This window comes from Dipodomys ordii, unplaced genomic scaffold (assembly GCF_000151885.1).
Source record: "Dipodomys ordii isolate 6190 unplaced genomic scaffold, Dord_2.0 Scaffold55, whole genome shotgun sequence".
Lineage (NCBI taxonomy): Eukaryota > Metazoa > Chordata > Mammalia > Rodentia > Heteromyidae > Dipodomys > Dipodomys ordii.
This window is the reverse complement of record NW_012267271.1, coordinates 433,553-449,095: the sequence shown is the minus strand read 5'-3', so window position 1 is coordinate 449,095 and position 15,543 is coordinate 433,553. Positions and strand designations below refer to the sequence as shown.

At 39.9% G+C, this 15,543-nt stretch overlaps 2 protein-coding genes across 6 annotated transcripts in view; both read right to left on the bottom strand.

The window, feature by feature from the left end:
* Positions 1 to 15,543, bottom strand: part of Rabgap1 (RAB GTPase activating protein 1) — a 159,740-nt gene that overhangs the window by 48,198 nt on the left and 95,999 nt on the right. The gene's annotated exons all lie outside the window — the stretch shown is intronic.
* Positions 11,037 to 12,977, bottom strand: Gpr21 (G protein-coupled receptor 21). Its single transcript, XM_013021426.1, has 2 exons — positions 12,905 to 12,977; positions 11,037 to 12,480 (listed from the first exon to the last, which is right to left on the bottom strand). Exon 2 carries the CDS (start codon positions 12,089 to 12,091, stop codon positions 11,042 to 11,044), a length of 1,050 nt encoding a protein of 349 aa, XP_012876880.1. The 5' UTR covers positions 12,092 to 12,480; positions 12,905 to 12,977; the 3' UTR covers positions 11,037 to 11,041.

Genomic DNA, 15,543 nt, shown 5'->3' with positions numbered 1-15,543 from the left:
CGGTCGTGGGACTTGAACTCTGGGCCTGGGTGCTGTCCCTCAGCTCTTCAGCTCCAAGCGAGCGCTCTACCACTTCAGCTACAGCGCTACTTCCGGTTTTCTGGTGGTTTATTGGAGATAGGAGTCTCACAGTCTCTCCTGCCTGGGCTGGCTTTGAACCGCGATCCTCAGATCTCAGCCTCCTGAGTAGCTAGGATTACAGGCGTGAGCCACCAGCACCCGGCATGTGCAAATATTTTTTAAAAAGCATAACTATTTAACAGCTATCTTATTTCACCATTAAGCTATTAGATAAATTAATGGTAAGGGAATTAAACTTGGGGGCCCTGTGCTTGCTAAGCAGGTACTCTATCACTTAACATACTCTTTGCAATGGTTATTTTCGAGATAATGCCTGGGCAAAGCAGGGCCTTACTCTGACTTGTGCATTCTCATGTAGTTGAGGGGGCAGGTGTGCACAAGCCCACCCAGCCATTCAGCCACTGTGCTTCTCTGGTAGCTGAGTATGTAATAGGTCTGAGCCACAGTGCTTAGCCACTGGCTAAGATGAAGTCTCATAAACTTCTTTTTGTCCAGGGTGGTCTTGACCTATAATCTCATGATCTCTGCTTCCTCAGTAGTTATCACAGGCTTGCTAGAAACAGCTAGAAATTCCTATTTTCTAAGCACTTTGACAAAGGTTGAAGAAGGCTCCTGACAGGGACATGACAGAGTCAAAGGGAGGTCAAAGCCTAGATTCTGGTCTGTTTTCCAACTAATTAACTTTGTCACTACCCTGGGTTTCCCCTTTCCCTACTGGTGAAAGGACAAATCCAGAGTTTTACCCCTTTAGCTCCATCTTTTTAGAATTCCCTATTTTTGTCACTCCCTTTTGCGAAAATCTCGGGTCTACCTATAATTCCTAATTAGAATCAATCCGTTAGTCATTGATTCCAGGCTGTGTATTACCAATTCATCTCCCTATCCTTATTCTTCATTACAGTCTCAACTTGAAAACTGTTCCATGCATGCTACACTGCTCTTCAACTAACAGACACCATGTGGTTGTTGTATACCAAATTCTGTGATAAGAGCACAGCACACATTAGCTCATTTACTCGGTACAGAGTGATTGTCTACTTCATCCCAGCTCTCACAACTATTAAGTGACAAGATGAAATCTGTCTCCAACTCAAGCACATACTTTTTAATCCTGATACATTACAGTATCTTTATTCCTTAAGTAAATAAATGGCTTCCCTCTTCATCAGGGCTTTGAATATTAAAATATCATTTGTCAAAATTTTCTCATAAATACAACTCTTTTTTTTGCGGGGGGGTGGGATGAGGGGGTTGGTAGTGGGGCTTGAACTCAGGGCCCAGGTGCTGTCCACAAGCTTTTTCACTCAAGGCTAGCAGTCTACCACTTTGAGCCACAGCTCCACTTCTGGTTTTCTGGTGATTAACGGGAGATAAAAGAGTCTCACAAACTGAGCTGGCTTCAAACTGCAATCCTCAGACCTCCTGAGATCTAGAAGATACTGAGTAGATTATAGGTCTGAGTATACTGGTGCCCAGACCCAACTCATTTTTTGGGGGGGTGGGGAGGGGTCCGGTTGTGGGGCCTGAACTCTGGGCCTGGGCGCTGTCCCTCAGCTCTTCAGCTCAAGGCTAGCGCTCTACCACTTGAGCCACAGTGCCACTTCCAGCTTTTTTCTTTTTGTTTATGTGGTGCTGAGGAATTGAACCCAGGGCTTCACGCATGCAAGGCAAGCATTCTACTGCTGAGCCAACTTCCCAGCCCCACCCCCCAAGTCATTTTTTGAAGTGCCCCGACAGTGGTACCTCTTTACCATACCAAATTTCCTCTCTACAACTTCACTATTAAAGTTCTTATTGCAAGCCCCAAAAGTTTCTTAATTAAATACTCTAAATAATTTATCTGTATTTAATGTCCAAGAATTGTATAGCACTGAATCTTCTGCAAAATATTCTTTAAAGGCGGGACAAAACACATATAGCACCAGTTAGAAGGAACAGGAACAAATGATCAGGGCAAGACTTGAGAGGTTTACAATCCCTGAGTGAAAGCAGCATATCACGCCATTCTACTTTCACTCAGGGCATGTGTCAATTTTTAGGTCCTAAAGTCACTGCATGACCAAGAAGTAATAGCAGCAATTTTTTACCTTTTTTTTTTTTGCTAGTCTTGAACTCAGGGCCTAGGCACTGTCCCTGAGCCTCTTTGTAGTCAAGGTTAGTACTCTACCATGTAAGCTATAGAGCCACTTCCAGCTTTTTCTGAGTAGTTTACTATAGATAAGAGTCTCATGGACTTTTCTGTCCCTGGCTGGCTTTGAACTGTGATCCTCCCTCCTGAGTAAATAGGATTACAGGCATGAGCCACTAGCATCCAGATGAGGATTTTTTGGTCAGTTGTGGGGCCTGAACTCAGGACCTGGCTGCTGTCCCTGAGCCTCACTGTGGTTAAAGCTAGAACTCTACCAATTTAGCTACAGCGTCATTTCCAGTTTTTGAGCAGTTAATTGGAGATAAGAGTCTCATGGGGACTTTTCTGCCTGGGCTGGCTTTGAACCATGATCCTCAGATCCCAGCCTCTGGAATAGCTACGATACAGGCATGAGACACTGGTGCCCAGCTGAGTTGTTTTTTTGTTTGTTTGTTTTCTGTTGGTGGCAGAGGCTGAACTCTGGGCCTGGGTGCTGTCCCTCAGCTCTTCAGCTCCAGGTAAGTGCCCTACCACTTCAGCCACAGTGCCACTTCTGGCTTTCTTCTGCTTACGTTGTGCTGAGGAATTGAACCCAGGGCCTCAAGCATGTGAGCTAAGCACTCTACCACTGAGCCACCTTTCCTGCACGGCTGGGAGTTTTTTGATGCCACGACAAGCATATATCTATAACCTTAAAGTGTGATAGTATCCAATGTTCACAAATAATTCTACATGAAAGGTTATCTCATTTTATGAAATAAAAAACCAAGGGCCAGAGACTTCAACATCCACAGTCTCTTCACTAGCTTCCTCTTTATCTCTGGCAAAGAAAATCTAATAGTATAAACAATGTAAAGTAGCCACAGTAATATAAACACTTCAAAAATCTTACTGCTGAGGCGACATGCATCTCACCATTCAAAGGTAAGGGTTCTTCTGAAGTTCAGACAGGTAACTACCATATTAATTGCTGTAAGCAGACCCTAAATTTTATTTCCAGTTCTCTATGAGCAACAGTATACTTCCTCCATAAAATTATGTTCATCCATAATTTTAATAGAGCTTAAGGAGGAATGGTTTTGATTCCTACAAATATCATAACATGAAAAAAGAGACACTATTAAAAATGAAAAAGGCTTGAGTCACATTGTGCTTCCAAGCATCCAACAAAGTCATCACCCACATATGGACTTCTTTCTTTTTTTAGGGGGTGGGTGTCTAGCTATAAATAAATGTCTTGACAGTGGGTGTTTCCTCTGTTTTGCTGAAAGAAATTTCAGAAATAAATCATGGCTAAAAGCTGTAACCCGTGTGTTCTCCCCTTGATACCGACTTTATTCAATCACTGTTGAAAGCTGATAGAAATTTAAGTTGTATTTTGGCAAGACTATTAACTCTATTTTGTTCAAAGCCAATACAATCTTTTATAACAAGCCAATAAATCTGTCATTGAATTACTACAATCATGATAATTTAAAAAGGCATGCCTTTTGCTTTGCAAAGGGTTTGTTTATGTATTGTTTGGCAGAATGTAGATAACTTTATTCTCTAGAGCCTTTGTCTATTGATCCTTTGGGTTCTTTAAATCTTGTCTACTGGGATACTTTATGTCAGTATCACTCAAGAAGGAGGATGAGTAAGGAGGGGAATCAAATTATAGACAGCTGCTCTATAAAGGGCCTAGCCCAGCTCATACACTGTTTTCTAAGAAAATGTATCTTATCTATGGACACCAGACAGCACCCTGAATTCCTCTCATGATCTCAGAATGCCAGGTCTTAGCCTGGTGATAGTGGCTCATGATTGCAATCCTAGTTATTCAGGAGGCTGAGATCTGAGTATTGAGATTTTTAGTCAGCCCAGGCAGGAAAGTCTGTGAGATTCTTATCTCCAGTTAAAAGCGAAAGTGGAGCTGCAGCTCCACTTTTGCCAGCCTTGAGTAGAAACATTAAGGGACAGCACCAGGTCCTGAGTTCAAACTCTGGTACTAGCAAACATACATACAAACAAAACACTAATGCCGGGTCTTGTATTACAGATACTGTAATGCCAGCAAAGAAAACACACATGCTATATGTGTGTTCATATATATGTATTGCACTGTGTGCCTGTTTTCAAATATTTCTTCCCATAACATATATAAAGTAAAAGAAGCATGTTTTCTAGTATTTACAATTTTTTTTTTTTTTGCTAAAAATAATTCAGTGGGTACTAGCGGCTCAAGACTATAATCTTAGCTACTCAGGAAGATAAGACCTGGAGAACTGCATTTTGTGGCCAGCTTAGGCAGAAGGGACTGTGAGACTATCTCCAATTAACCAGCAAAGAGTCAATCTAGAGACATGCCTCAAGTGGTATGGTGCCAGCCAAGCAAGGAAGCCAAGCAAACAAGCCGAGCATGAGTGAAGCCCTGAGTTCAAATCCCAGAATCATGACAAAATTAAATTCAAAATTTAAAAATCTCCAGACCCATATAGATAATTACGAAAATGGTGGTATAGGGGAATAGGAACTACAAAGGTCTTACAGCCACAACGGTGTTCCCACATTGTGAAGTAGGGAAAACACTGTTTTATTCCACCTTCTGGGGAAGGTGAAATGAGATGGGGAATGGGAATGTTCTATGAAAGCCACAATTCACAGTGCTCCTATGTCCTCATTTCCTATTCTATCCAGATGCTCAGAGCGCTGTGAGCTTATCCTACCTTCCTTTACTTCTGCTAAAACTCGTGTCCCTTCTTCCTAAGTGTGTTTTGTATGCCTCATAAAAATAATATGATATAAAGGCCAAACAGTAAGAGCTTATAATGAATTATTCTCATTCTTTGCAAAAATTATTCTCATTCTTTGCAAAGAAGTAACCATTTCTAGCTCTCATTTTTAAGCTGTTTTTCATTCCTATTTATAGGGATTTTTTTTTTTTTTGGGTCCGGTCATGGGGCCTGAACTCTGGGCCTGGGTGCTGTACCTCAGCTCTTCAGCTCAAGGCCAGCACTCTACCACTTGAGCCACAACGCCACTTCCACTTTTCTTTTTGCTTATGTGGTGCTGAGGAATCGAACCCAGGGCCTCAGGCATGCAAGGCAAGCGCTCTACCACAGAGCCACCTTCCCAGCCCCTCAATCCTATTTATGAATAAAATCTTTAAATTAGTATTCTCTTGTAGAGCACAAAATAATAATAAGTAATAATGTGATATGATTTTTATAATCTAAGTCTGCCTTATTTGTAGGTTAACATCGATTGTGAGAAAGAAAATCAAAAGAAATCTCAAAAACAAGGGCTCAAGTGATAAAGTACTAGTCTAGCAAGCATGAGGCCGAGTTCTAATCCCAGTACTGTCAAGAGAAAGAAATAAGAAATCTAAAAAAAAAAAAATTTAAGCTGGGCCCAGAGGGCTCACGTCCGTAATCCTAGCTACTCAAGAAGCCGAGATCTGAGGATTGCAGTTCAAAGCCAGCCCAGGCAGGAACATCCATGAGACTCTTCGATTAACGACCAGAAAACTGGAAGTGGCACTGTGGCTCAAGTGGTAGAGTGCTCACCTTGAGCTGAAGAGCTAAGGGACAGCATCCAGACTCAGAGTTCAAGCCCCATTACCGACAAAAAGAAAAAAACATTCTTTTTAAAATTAGCATTTGCTCATTACACAGCTCTCACTCAGTCCCACCTTACTGTCAGCTGTGTTTAATTGTACCATGATCTGCTGTTTCCCTGTCCTTAACTTTGTAAAAATCTGCTTATAGAAAAGCAAATGGTCCTCAAAAAGCAAGAAAAAAATCCAATGTTTTAGATTTGTTGAAAGGTATCATGTGTGTAGAAGTTGGAAAAAATGAATCAAGTATCTGTAGTACAGTACTAAACTTGGTGGGTGGGTGTGCACACATGTGCGCATACACTGCTCTTGAAGCTTGAACTCAGGGCCTGGGTGGAGTCCCTAAGCTTTTGTGCTCAAGGCTATTGCTCTACCACTGAGCTAAAAAATCTTAACATGAGGTAACATCATGACATACAGCTTCCTTATACCCAAAAGCATGGCAGATATAAGAAATAATCATTTTTATTTGCAAAGAACTTTATGATTTTCAAAATACTTTCACATTCATTATTTAATTCAATCCTCAAAGTAACTCTATGAGAATAAGTTAAAGGTGTGGGGAAGTGACTCATTTGAGCCTAATTAATCAGTTAACAGAAACCTCAATTTTTAAACCCTTAAAGTTCATCTTTTTAGCATATAACCTTTTGTCACCTAACTTTCCATGGAAAGCCAAATGACTATTTTGTAGCCATAAGAAATATCTGCAGTATTTCTGGGGCCTGTAAAACAGTATTAACAATATGCATGTTTATTTTTATGTATCTTTGCAATGGTGGGAGATGGAACCTAATTATGAACACTTAATAAAAGGACACATTTAGCTTTTCTTCAACCAGAAATTAAAAACTTATGTAAAAAATAAATATGTAACATGACTTGTGAAGACTTAAAAAAGCCACAACAGTCTAAAGTTCCCCCAAATCTGTTCATATAACATATTTGGGTATTTAATAATTTATTTCACAAATCTGTTATGATATAGAAACACATAATCAGAAAAGTCATGACATTTACCACAAAGTTACTGTGCAAAATTTTCACAAAAGTCTTTGAAAAGCTGAGGAAAACTTCCCCAAACCATTCTACTATCTGTGAGTCTATAACCCTGTTGCCTCATTTTCAAGTTCAAAGAGATAGACAATTCATTCATAGTATGAAAATTCAAGTTCTCCTAATCCTTAACACATTGAGACAATTATTCAAGTACAAAGGGAAAGCCCTTATAAAAGGTCCAAAAAGAATTTATCCAGCAATAAAGCTTAAAGAAAACCTTTCCCAAAATAGGGTTTTGAGTGAGTGTCAGCCAGTCCGTGAAAAACTCAAACACCCATTCTGGTATAAGATTATGTTCTCTCCTGTCCACTTGTAATTACTTTTCCATTTCTAAAAGGCAAAATGCACACCTCTCCTTAATCACTGCATTAAAAAACAGAACTATTTTATAAGTAAAACAATTAGTATATAACCTCCTCCCCCCTTGTCCAAGGCTTAAACTTGTATCTTAATCTCTTTCTGGCCTTATTGCTCACAGCTGGTTCTCTACCATTGAGCTATGCCTCTCGCTCAGTGTTTTGCTGATTTAATTGGAGTTGGAGTCTCATGGATTTTTTTTTTGTCCTTGATTCCTTTGAACCTCAATTCTTCAGGTTTTGTCCTCCTAAGTAGCTAATATTACAGATGTGAGCCACTAGCATTTCACTAATTAGTGTAATCTTATTTTTAAATGGACTGTGAAAGAATTTCTATACTATCTCTAAAAGCCTATACATCTTTGGATGCCAGTCATACACCATATAAAGTTAAATGAGCTATCCAAGATATCTGAGTCTAAAAATACACTTAAAAAAAGTTATTCTGAATTAGTCAGATAGGCATTTCAACAAATGTCATCAAATGTTGCATTAACTATGCCAGGTTAAAAAGAAAACTCTCCAAGCATATCATGAAGAGAATGACCTACCCACTGAAGATTATATGGCCGTGTCCTCATCATCCCCTCACTCAACACATGTACACACAACCAATGTAACAAGAGAGGAGTTCAAGCCAGGTGCTGTGGCTCAAGCTACTGAGGACAGTGGTCAGAACCCAGCCTTGGCAGGAAAATCCATGAGACTCTTAGCTTCACTTAACCACCCAAAAGGCCAGAAGTGTACCTGTGGCTCAAGTGGTAGAGTTGATAAATTGAGCAAACAAGCCCTGTCCCTGATTTCAAGCCCCAGCATCAGCACAAAATCACTTTATCTACTTATTTAGTTTCTTTAGTTTGGGGCTCAGACACCAAGAGATTCTAACGTGAAAAAAAATGTTTCTAATAAAAATAGAATCTGGTACTAGGAGAAGAACGAAAACATTTACTTACAAAAGATGTTATTGAAAGAACTGCCTTCAAAAGTCACTTGACAAACAAAAAGCTTAATTTAGGCATTAGGTGCTGTCCCTGAACTTTTACACTCAAGGTTTGTGTTCTACCATTTGAGATACAGCTCCACTTCCAAATTTGCTGGTTAATTAGAGATAAAAGTCTTAGGGACTTTCTTGCCTGGGTTGGCTTCGAACCATGATTCTGAGATCTCAGCCTCTTGGTAGCTAGGATTATCAATGTAAGCTACTGGCATCCAGACAAAAGTCTGTTGGTCTTAAGAAAGTAAAACTACTGACTTAAAATCAAGTTTCTTATAAATATTAAGACCTATAAGATTCCCTTATTTGGGTGGGAAGGTGGCTCAGTGGTAGAGTGCTTGCCTTGCATGCATGAGGCCCTGGGTTTGATTCCTCAGCACCACATAAGCAGAAAAAGCCAGAAGTGGCTCTGTGCCTCAAATGGTAGAGGGCTAGCCTTGAGCTGAGAGACAGCACCCACACCCCGAGTTCAAGCCCCACGACCGACTTAAAAAAAAAAGATTCCCCTATTTGCTGTCACTAAAAATTCATTAGCAATCTAAAATTCTGAAGTTTACACTTTATAGTATACATGAAAAGAAGTATTTTTAATCTGTTAATAGCAAATATGCAATCAATATAACCCATGTCTTCTTCCAGAACCCACCAGAAAGTTCTCCATTTGAAATGGAAATTTACCAAAACAACTTTTTATTTTTCAGTGCCAGTCCCAAGATCCTCAGATCTCAGCCTCCTAAGAAGCTAGGATTATACATGAGCTACGGGCACCAAACAACAAAACCATTCTTAACTTTACAACTTCAGTATGAATTCTAGATTCTGGAATAGCTTAAAATCAAATATGCTAAGACTAAACATAAAGCACAGGCAAGCCTTGGGGAATATGAAATTTAAAATACAAGATACTGACAGTTAAAAATCATACTAATGTCTAAAACATAAAACAAAATCAACTGGGGATATAGCTCAGTTGGTAGAGTACCTGCCTAGGATGTGCAAGGTCCTGGGCTCCATAGCAGGGGTTTAAAAAAAAAAAAAACTCACAAAACGCCCAAAAGGGGCACTGCTCTTATTTACAAAAGGACGGGAATTCTAACATCAGGATGGAAAGTCAAAGCATATTAGTCCGCTTTATAAATATCCATGTCCTTTCTTGGACTCAGAAATCCACGAACCCATGTCCCTTGGGTCTCTTCCATTTCCACCTCACTGAATATCACATGTACAACATCTAGCCAAAGGCAGAGATTTCTCTTGAAGATTTCTAAAAATTAAAACCAGAAGAAAAATAGAGAATACTCTTAATGCCTAAAGCTGCCATACATCTTTCCCTCCTGTGAAGAACAAACCTCCTGCTGAAAGATAATCACTTTTAAACAAAGTTCTACATATAAACACACGTACTATTTCTAATAATTCAATATAATCATAAAATCCTATAGATTTTGCTAGTTCTTTGGAAGCAAAAAAAAAAGCTACTAGGAAAAGTATCTCAAAACATTTTTTTTTCAGAAAGAGAATAGCAATAAAAAAAACTCACTAGATTAATTAGAATTCCCCCACCTTTCAAGGCAGATTCCTTAACACTAAGTGAAAAAATGCTTTTCTAAATTAGTTACTACTACATCAGTTGATTCTGTTTAGCCACAAATCTCAATTCCCTACGTTAAAAATCAATATATTACAGTGTGTATCACTCTCTACCACATATACACACACATACATATATATGTACATTTTTTGTGGTGCTAGGAACTGGATCCAAGGCTTTGCACGTATGAACACTTACTTATCACTGGACTCTATTTCTATAGTCAATGGTGTATTGTTTCCTCACTCCACTGCTTATGACACCAAAACCTTAATGATCTAATATTTCAAAAGTCTTTACATAAAAACAATAGGTAACACTAAAATCACATTGTTATATATTTTTCACCATTATAATTGCACAGCTACCAGTCTATAATTTACTTTTAGCTTATTTAAATACATTTTGCTTAAAGGAGAAACCTAATTCACAATTCAAATATTCTCAGTATAGAAACAAAAGGCAAAAGCACTGCACCACAATCAATTCTATGTACATGTGTCTTAGAGCTCTGTGAAGCACAGCACAAAACATAGCTCAGTTTGCATAAACTGAGGCTTTAGGGCTCGTTGCAAAATTCTAAAAGTAATGTTTAAGTGTTCACATTCTTAGCCTATTGAAAAGTCTCTTAAGAGAACACAACACAAAGCATTTGGACATGTGACAAAGTGTTGATATTCATAGTATACTTATATTTTGGCATAGATATAAAACAAAAATAAAAATGCTGTTAGTACATTGATATGTTTTAGTATTTCCTGTTGAAAGTTTCCAATTGCATGTGAAGTCCAAATAGCTGGGGAGAATCCGGAAAATTGACAAGAAAAGGATGACTTTTTAGAATGCTGACGCTTTTCACACCCAGGTTCAGTCATGGCAGCTGAAGTGTTAGGTATGGCTTTATTCCTTTTAAATCTGAGAACTGTAGTCACTTCCATGACATTTCAAATACTGGAACCAAAAGCATTTTTTCTTCATGATTCTGAGCCTTCTTGGTTCATAATCATGTTTAGAAAACCATTTCTATAAACTTAGTTCATACTTGTATAGAACATTTGCTCGCTACTGCTTAGAGTCCAAGTATTCTGCCCTAGACCTCCTAGAGAAATAGGAATACAGATACTAAAAAAAGATAGCTAAAACCATAATACACTCTCTCTCTACACACACACACACACTCTCTCTCTCTCTCTGTCTTTCTCTCTCTCTCTTTTTCTCTCTGAGCTTCGGAGCCCCTTCAGACATGACACCCACTAAGGGGGCCTTTGCTTCTAACTGTGTAAGGGTCTCCGGCTGTGGTCTGACTTGCACAAGAAGTACAGACAGCCCCTGAGAGGCGCTTTAGTCCCCTTTGGAAAACACTGTTGGACAGACTGTAAATGATACAGTTGCAGAAACTATTACTAATAGCAAGCCAGGTTGTCAAGAAGGATGCAAAGCGGTTGCTGTGGCCAGTGGAACTCTCCAACAAGAAGTAGATGATGTACGGCAACCAGAGGATATAAAACACACTAGTGATTCGGAACAGGACCATAGCATAACGTTTATCAGGGCAGGCCTGTACTTCCCCAGTCTCCCCATTCTGGTTGCTGAAGCGGGCTTGCCTTTCGCTGATTTCCTTTGTGTGCTGTTGACAGATTCGGAAGATGTTGAAATACGTGAAGCAGACAATGAGGGCTGCAGGGGCATATAACGTCATCACGATGAACAAGGTGAAGTAGGGGTCAGTGTGCCAGGACTCTGCGCACCACTGGTACACATCTCCATGATAGCCAGGTTTGCCCCAGTGGAAAAAAGAGGGCAGGAAGACCAGCGTGGAGTACAGCCAAATCAGGAAGATACAGAGGCGTAATCTACAGGGTGTAACCAGGGTATTATAAGTTAAAGGCTTAGTGATCGCAATGTATCTGTCAATACTAATGCAGGCCAGAGAGGCCATGGAGACACTCTTTAGAACTGACACCATAAAACCAAATATCTGGCAAGTCAAGGACTCCTGAATTGGAAGTGGGTAGTGAAGGAGTGATAAAGAGGGTACTAGGCAGCTCACTCCAACCAAGAGGTCAGCATATGCCATTGTCTGGATAAAATAACTGGTGGTGTGATGGTTCAACAAAGGTGCACAGTGAAATACAAAAATCACAATGATGTTCCCAGAAATAATCAGTACAGTTAGAAAGACAATAATAATCACTTCCAAAAGGCAAAAACTGACAGATTCCAAGTAGCCAAATGCCAAGAGACAAAAAGGGTGGCTGCTCTGATTACCATCCAAGCTGGAGTTCATCTTGAGCTCAGGAGCGATCTCTCACTTCATGCTGCCGCTTGGCTGCTGCCAACAGTTCAAAGGAGCAGCTGCTGTCATCGCGGTCAGCTGTGTGTGTGTGTGATAATGCAGAGGAGCCTCAGTCCCCAGGCTCCTGATGCTGCTGCTTTGGTGCATTGCCTGCAGTGCAATTCCCCTTTATATCTTTCTTGGAATAAGGAGAGCCAACAGTAGTTGTCTGGCCAGTCCCAGATGTGGCCATAGTGCCAGATTCACCATACACATAGCACCAGGGGAGTAAGACAACCTTGGGGGACAATGTCTTCAAGCCAAGTGAGGTTAGGGGTAAGGGGCAGAAGAAGGGAGATTAGGAGCTTCAGCAGGAGTTGCAATGAGTCTCCTCTGAACAGCTGATAGAAGAAAAGGAGAGAGCATTTTACATTTTGAATCCAATGCCCTAATCAAAGAACCTAGCTAGCTCAGGGCAGCCTTACCCTTCCCACTCTACCCCTCCGGACACCACAATTTATGGCTATTCTTGCTAGCACCCACATAACTAGTCTCCAACAGAGGAGGATCGGCAACACTAACCTTTCAGGATCAGCATGAAAGAAAAGCAATCACAGATCAATCTATTCTTATTTCCTTTTATTTGACCCTTTTGAGGGGAGAAAAGAAATCTGCTTCTAGCAATTCTGAAAACATTTCATTATAATTGCCATTAACAAAATTAAGCCAAGATATCTTGCTCTCTCTCTATTAAAGCCAACGTAGTATTTACCTTTGAAAATACTTTTAGCAGAATGTATCTTTTTAGCTCAATTTCAGTGTTACCTGTAATTCTGCATGCTGAAATCCAAACAAAGACCACATAAATCCTTAACAGAAAGCCTTGCAACGCAGGAATGTGCTTCAGCCTGTGTACTGCAGAACTGAGACACAGAGGGAGGGGATAAAAAAAGTAGGAGGGGAAACAGGGAGAAGAGGGGGCTTGGGAAAAGGAAGAAAGGGGGAGGGGAAAGAAAACGCATGTGTGCGCGCACACTTGAGCATCTTTAGCAGCTCATTAGCATTCATTGCCAGAAGTGCTCCCTGATTTCCAGACTGCACAACGGGGAATGACTTAGTATGCTGTAGTGCAGCACTTGAAGGCTGTTTCCTCGTCTGTCTGGAATCCCCCATTAGCAGATAAGCATAATCCAGGCAGTTGGCAAGCAAGGAAAACGGGTAGTAACCAGAGCAGAGTTGGGAGTTAGACTGACACACATTTGCAGAGGGACAATCGAGAGGGGAAATTCCTATTTTCTTATAGCGTTTCCCCAAGAACAAAGAACAATGTTAAAGAAAGGAAGTATGTTAACAGTGCATGGCAACTGAGAAGTTGTCATAGTTTCACTGTACAAGTAGTTCTAGTTGGCAGTTCCCAGGCCCTGAGCACAAGGCCCACCACACACACACACACACACACAGACACACACACACACACACAGACACACACACACACACACACACACACACACACACACACACTTCTAGTTGGAAGGCTAAATATTTAGCATGATTTTCTTTCTCATGACTCACTGAATATTGACTAATTTAAATGAAGAAACTTTAAAACCAGTTTTTCAAGAGAAAAATTAATATTGTCTAATCTGATAGTAAAAAAAAAAGGAGCACATACGTAGAGGAGAAATCGTTTCTGAATTTAACATTATCCTGTAGTTATTTTCTTTTTCAAGATACTTTTTTGAAGCCAGTGCCTTGTATAATCCAGGCAAACAGTCTACCACAGAGCTACATCCCCTAGTTTTGTCCTGTAGTTTTGAGATACCATTTCTTGCTTCTAGACCACTAGAAGTCAGTGTACAAATATAAAAACAAAAAATACAAAGGTAAATTACCCATTCCCAAACAGACTTGAAAGTTCCAGGAAGTTTCATTGTATAAATAAGTCTTTGAATATCAAAACAGACAACCTGGTTTCTAATTACTTTAAAAAATGCAAATTGGGATTTCTTGTGTTTTTTCCCCTGGTAACATCATAAATGATTAATTTTCAGGTAATTGGAAGTAGGATGTTATGGGAACAGGGTAGTTTTAGTTATTTTTTCCTTTGGGTGTATATGAACTATCATTTTTTTTCTAGACAAAATGATCAGTTCTCCATAGAGCAAAAGAAAATAAACATTGGTATTTTAACACATTTGAGGTTTGTATATTTAAGTAGAAATATATTGTGATTGGGCTTTCTTTCTTTTCTTTTTTTTTGATCAGTCCTGGGGCTTGAACTCAGGGCCTAAGCACTGTCTCTGAGCTTTTGCTCAAGGATAGCACTCTACCATTTGAGCCACAGTGGCACTCCTGGCCTTTTCTGTTTATGGGGTACTAAGGAATTGAATCCATGGCTTCATGCATGCGAGGCAAGCACTCTACTACTAAGCCACATTCCCAGCCCTGGACTTCCACTTTTATTCTTTTTTTAAATCATATACTTTTTTGGTTTGTTTTGTTGGTTTTGGGGCTTGAACTCAGGTCCTGGTTGCTGTCCCTAAGCTTTTGCACTCAAGGCTTGTACTCTAAACACTTTGAGTCACAGTGCCACTTCTGGTTTTCTGGTGGCTAATTGGAGATAAGAGGCTCACAGACTTTCCTCTCTCAGTCGGCTTGGAACCTAGATCCTCAGATCTCAGCCTCCTGAGTTCCTAGGATTATAGGCGTGAGCCACTGGTACCTAGCTTATATGCCTTTGTTTGTTTGTTTGTTGCTGGTCCTGGAGTTTGAACTCAGGACCTGGGTGCTGTCCCTGAGCTTTTTGATGTTGTTCAAAGTTAATGCTCTACCATTTGAGCTGCAACTCCACTTCTGGGTTTTTGGTGGTTAACTGGAGATGAGTCTTAGGCCTGGGCTGGCTTCAAACGGCAGTCCTCAGATCTCAGTCCCCTGAGTAGCTAGCAGTAAAGTCATAAGCTATTAGTATCTAGCACTACAGTTTTAAGGCACATAACAGTTCTCTGTATACAATGTCGTCATACATTGCTCAACTACGTTAAGGCTATGCATATACAAGGAAGTTAAGGTACCAGAAAAAAAAGATGAATGTCAGGACATCAATTATTTCCTCTATACACATAGTTGCTCTGCCTAGATTTCTAGACTGGACATTAGTTCTGAACTCCCTCTGTTTACAATTTGCCTACTGGACTCATTTGGATGTCCTTAAAGATTTTACCTACCTCTAGCCTTATCTATACTCCTACTTTGAAACTGACAAGCTTTTTCTCACCTTTGAACACATGCTATTTATTCCCTTTCTAACTCCAACTCACTTCCTAGATGATTTCAGAATTAGAGACCTTTTAGAAAACAAATGAGAAATCCTTTATGTTATCTGGACTAGAGCACTATATATTCTTTTTTCTAACAATCTGAAGCAATCTATTCTATTTGTTTATAGTTAATTGCCTGTATCCCCT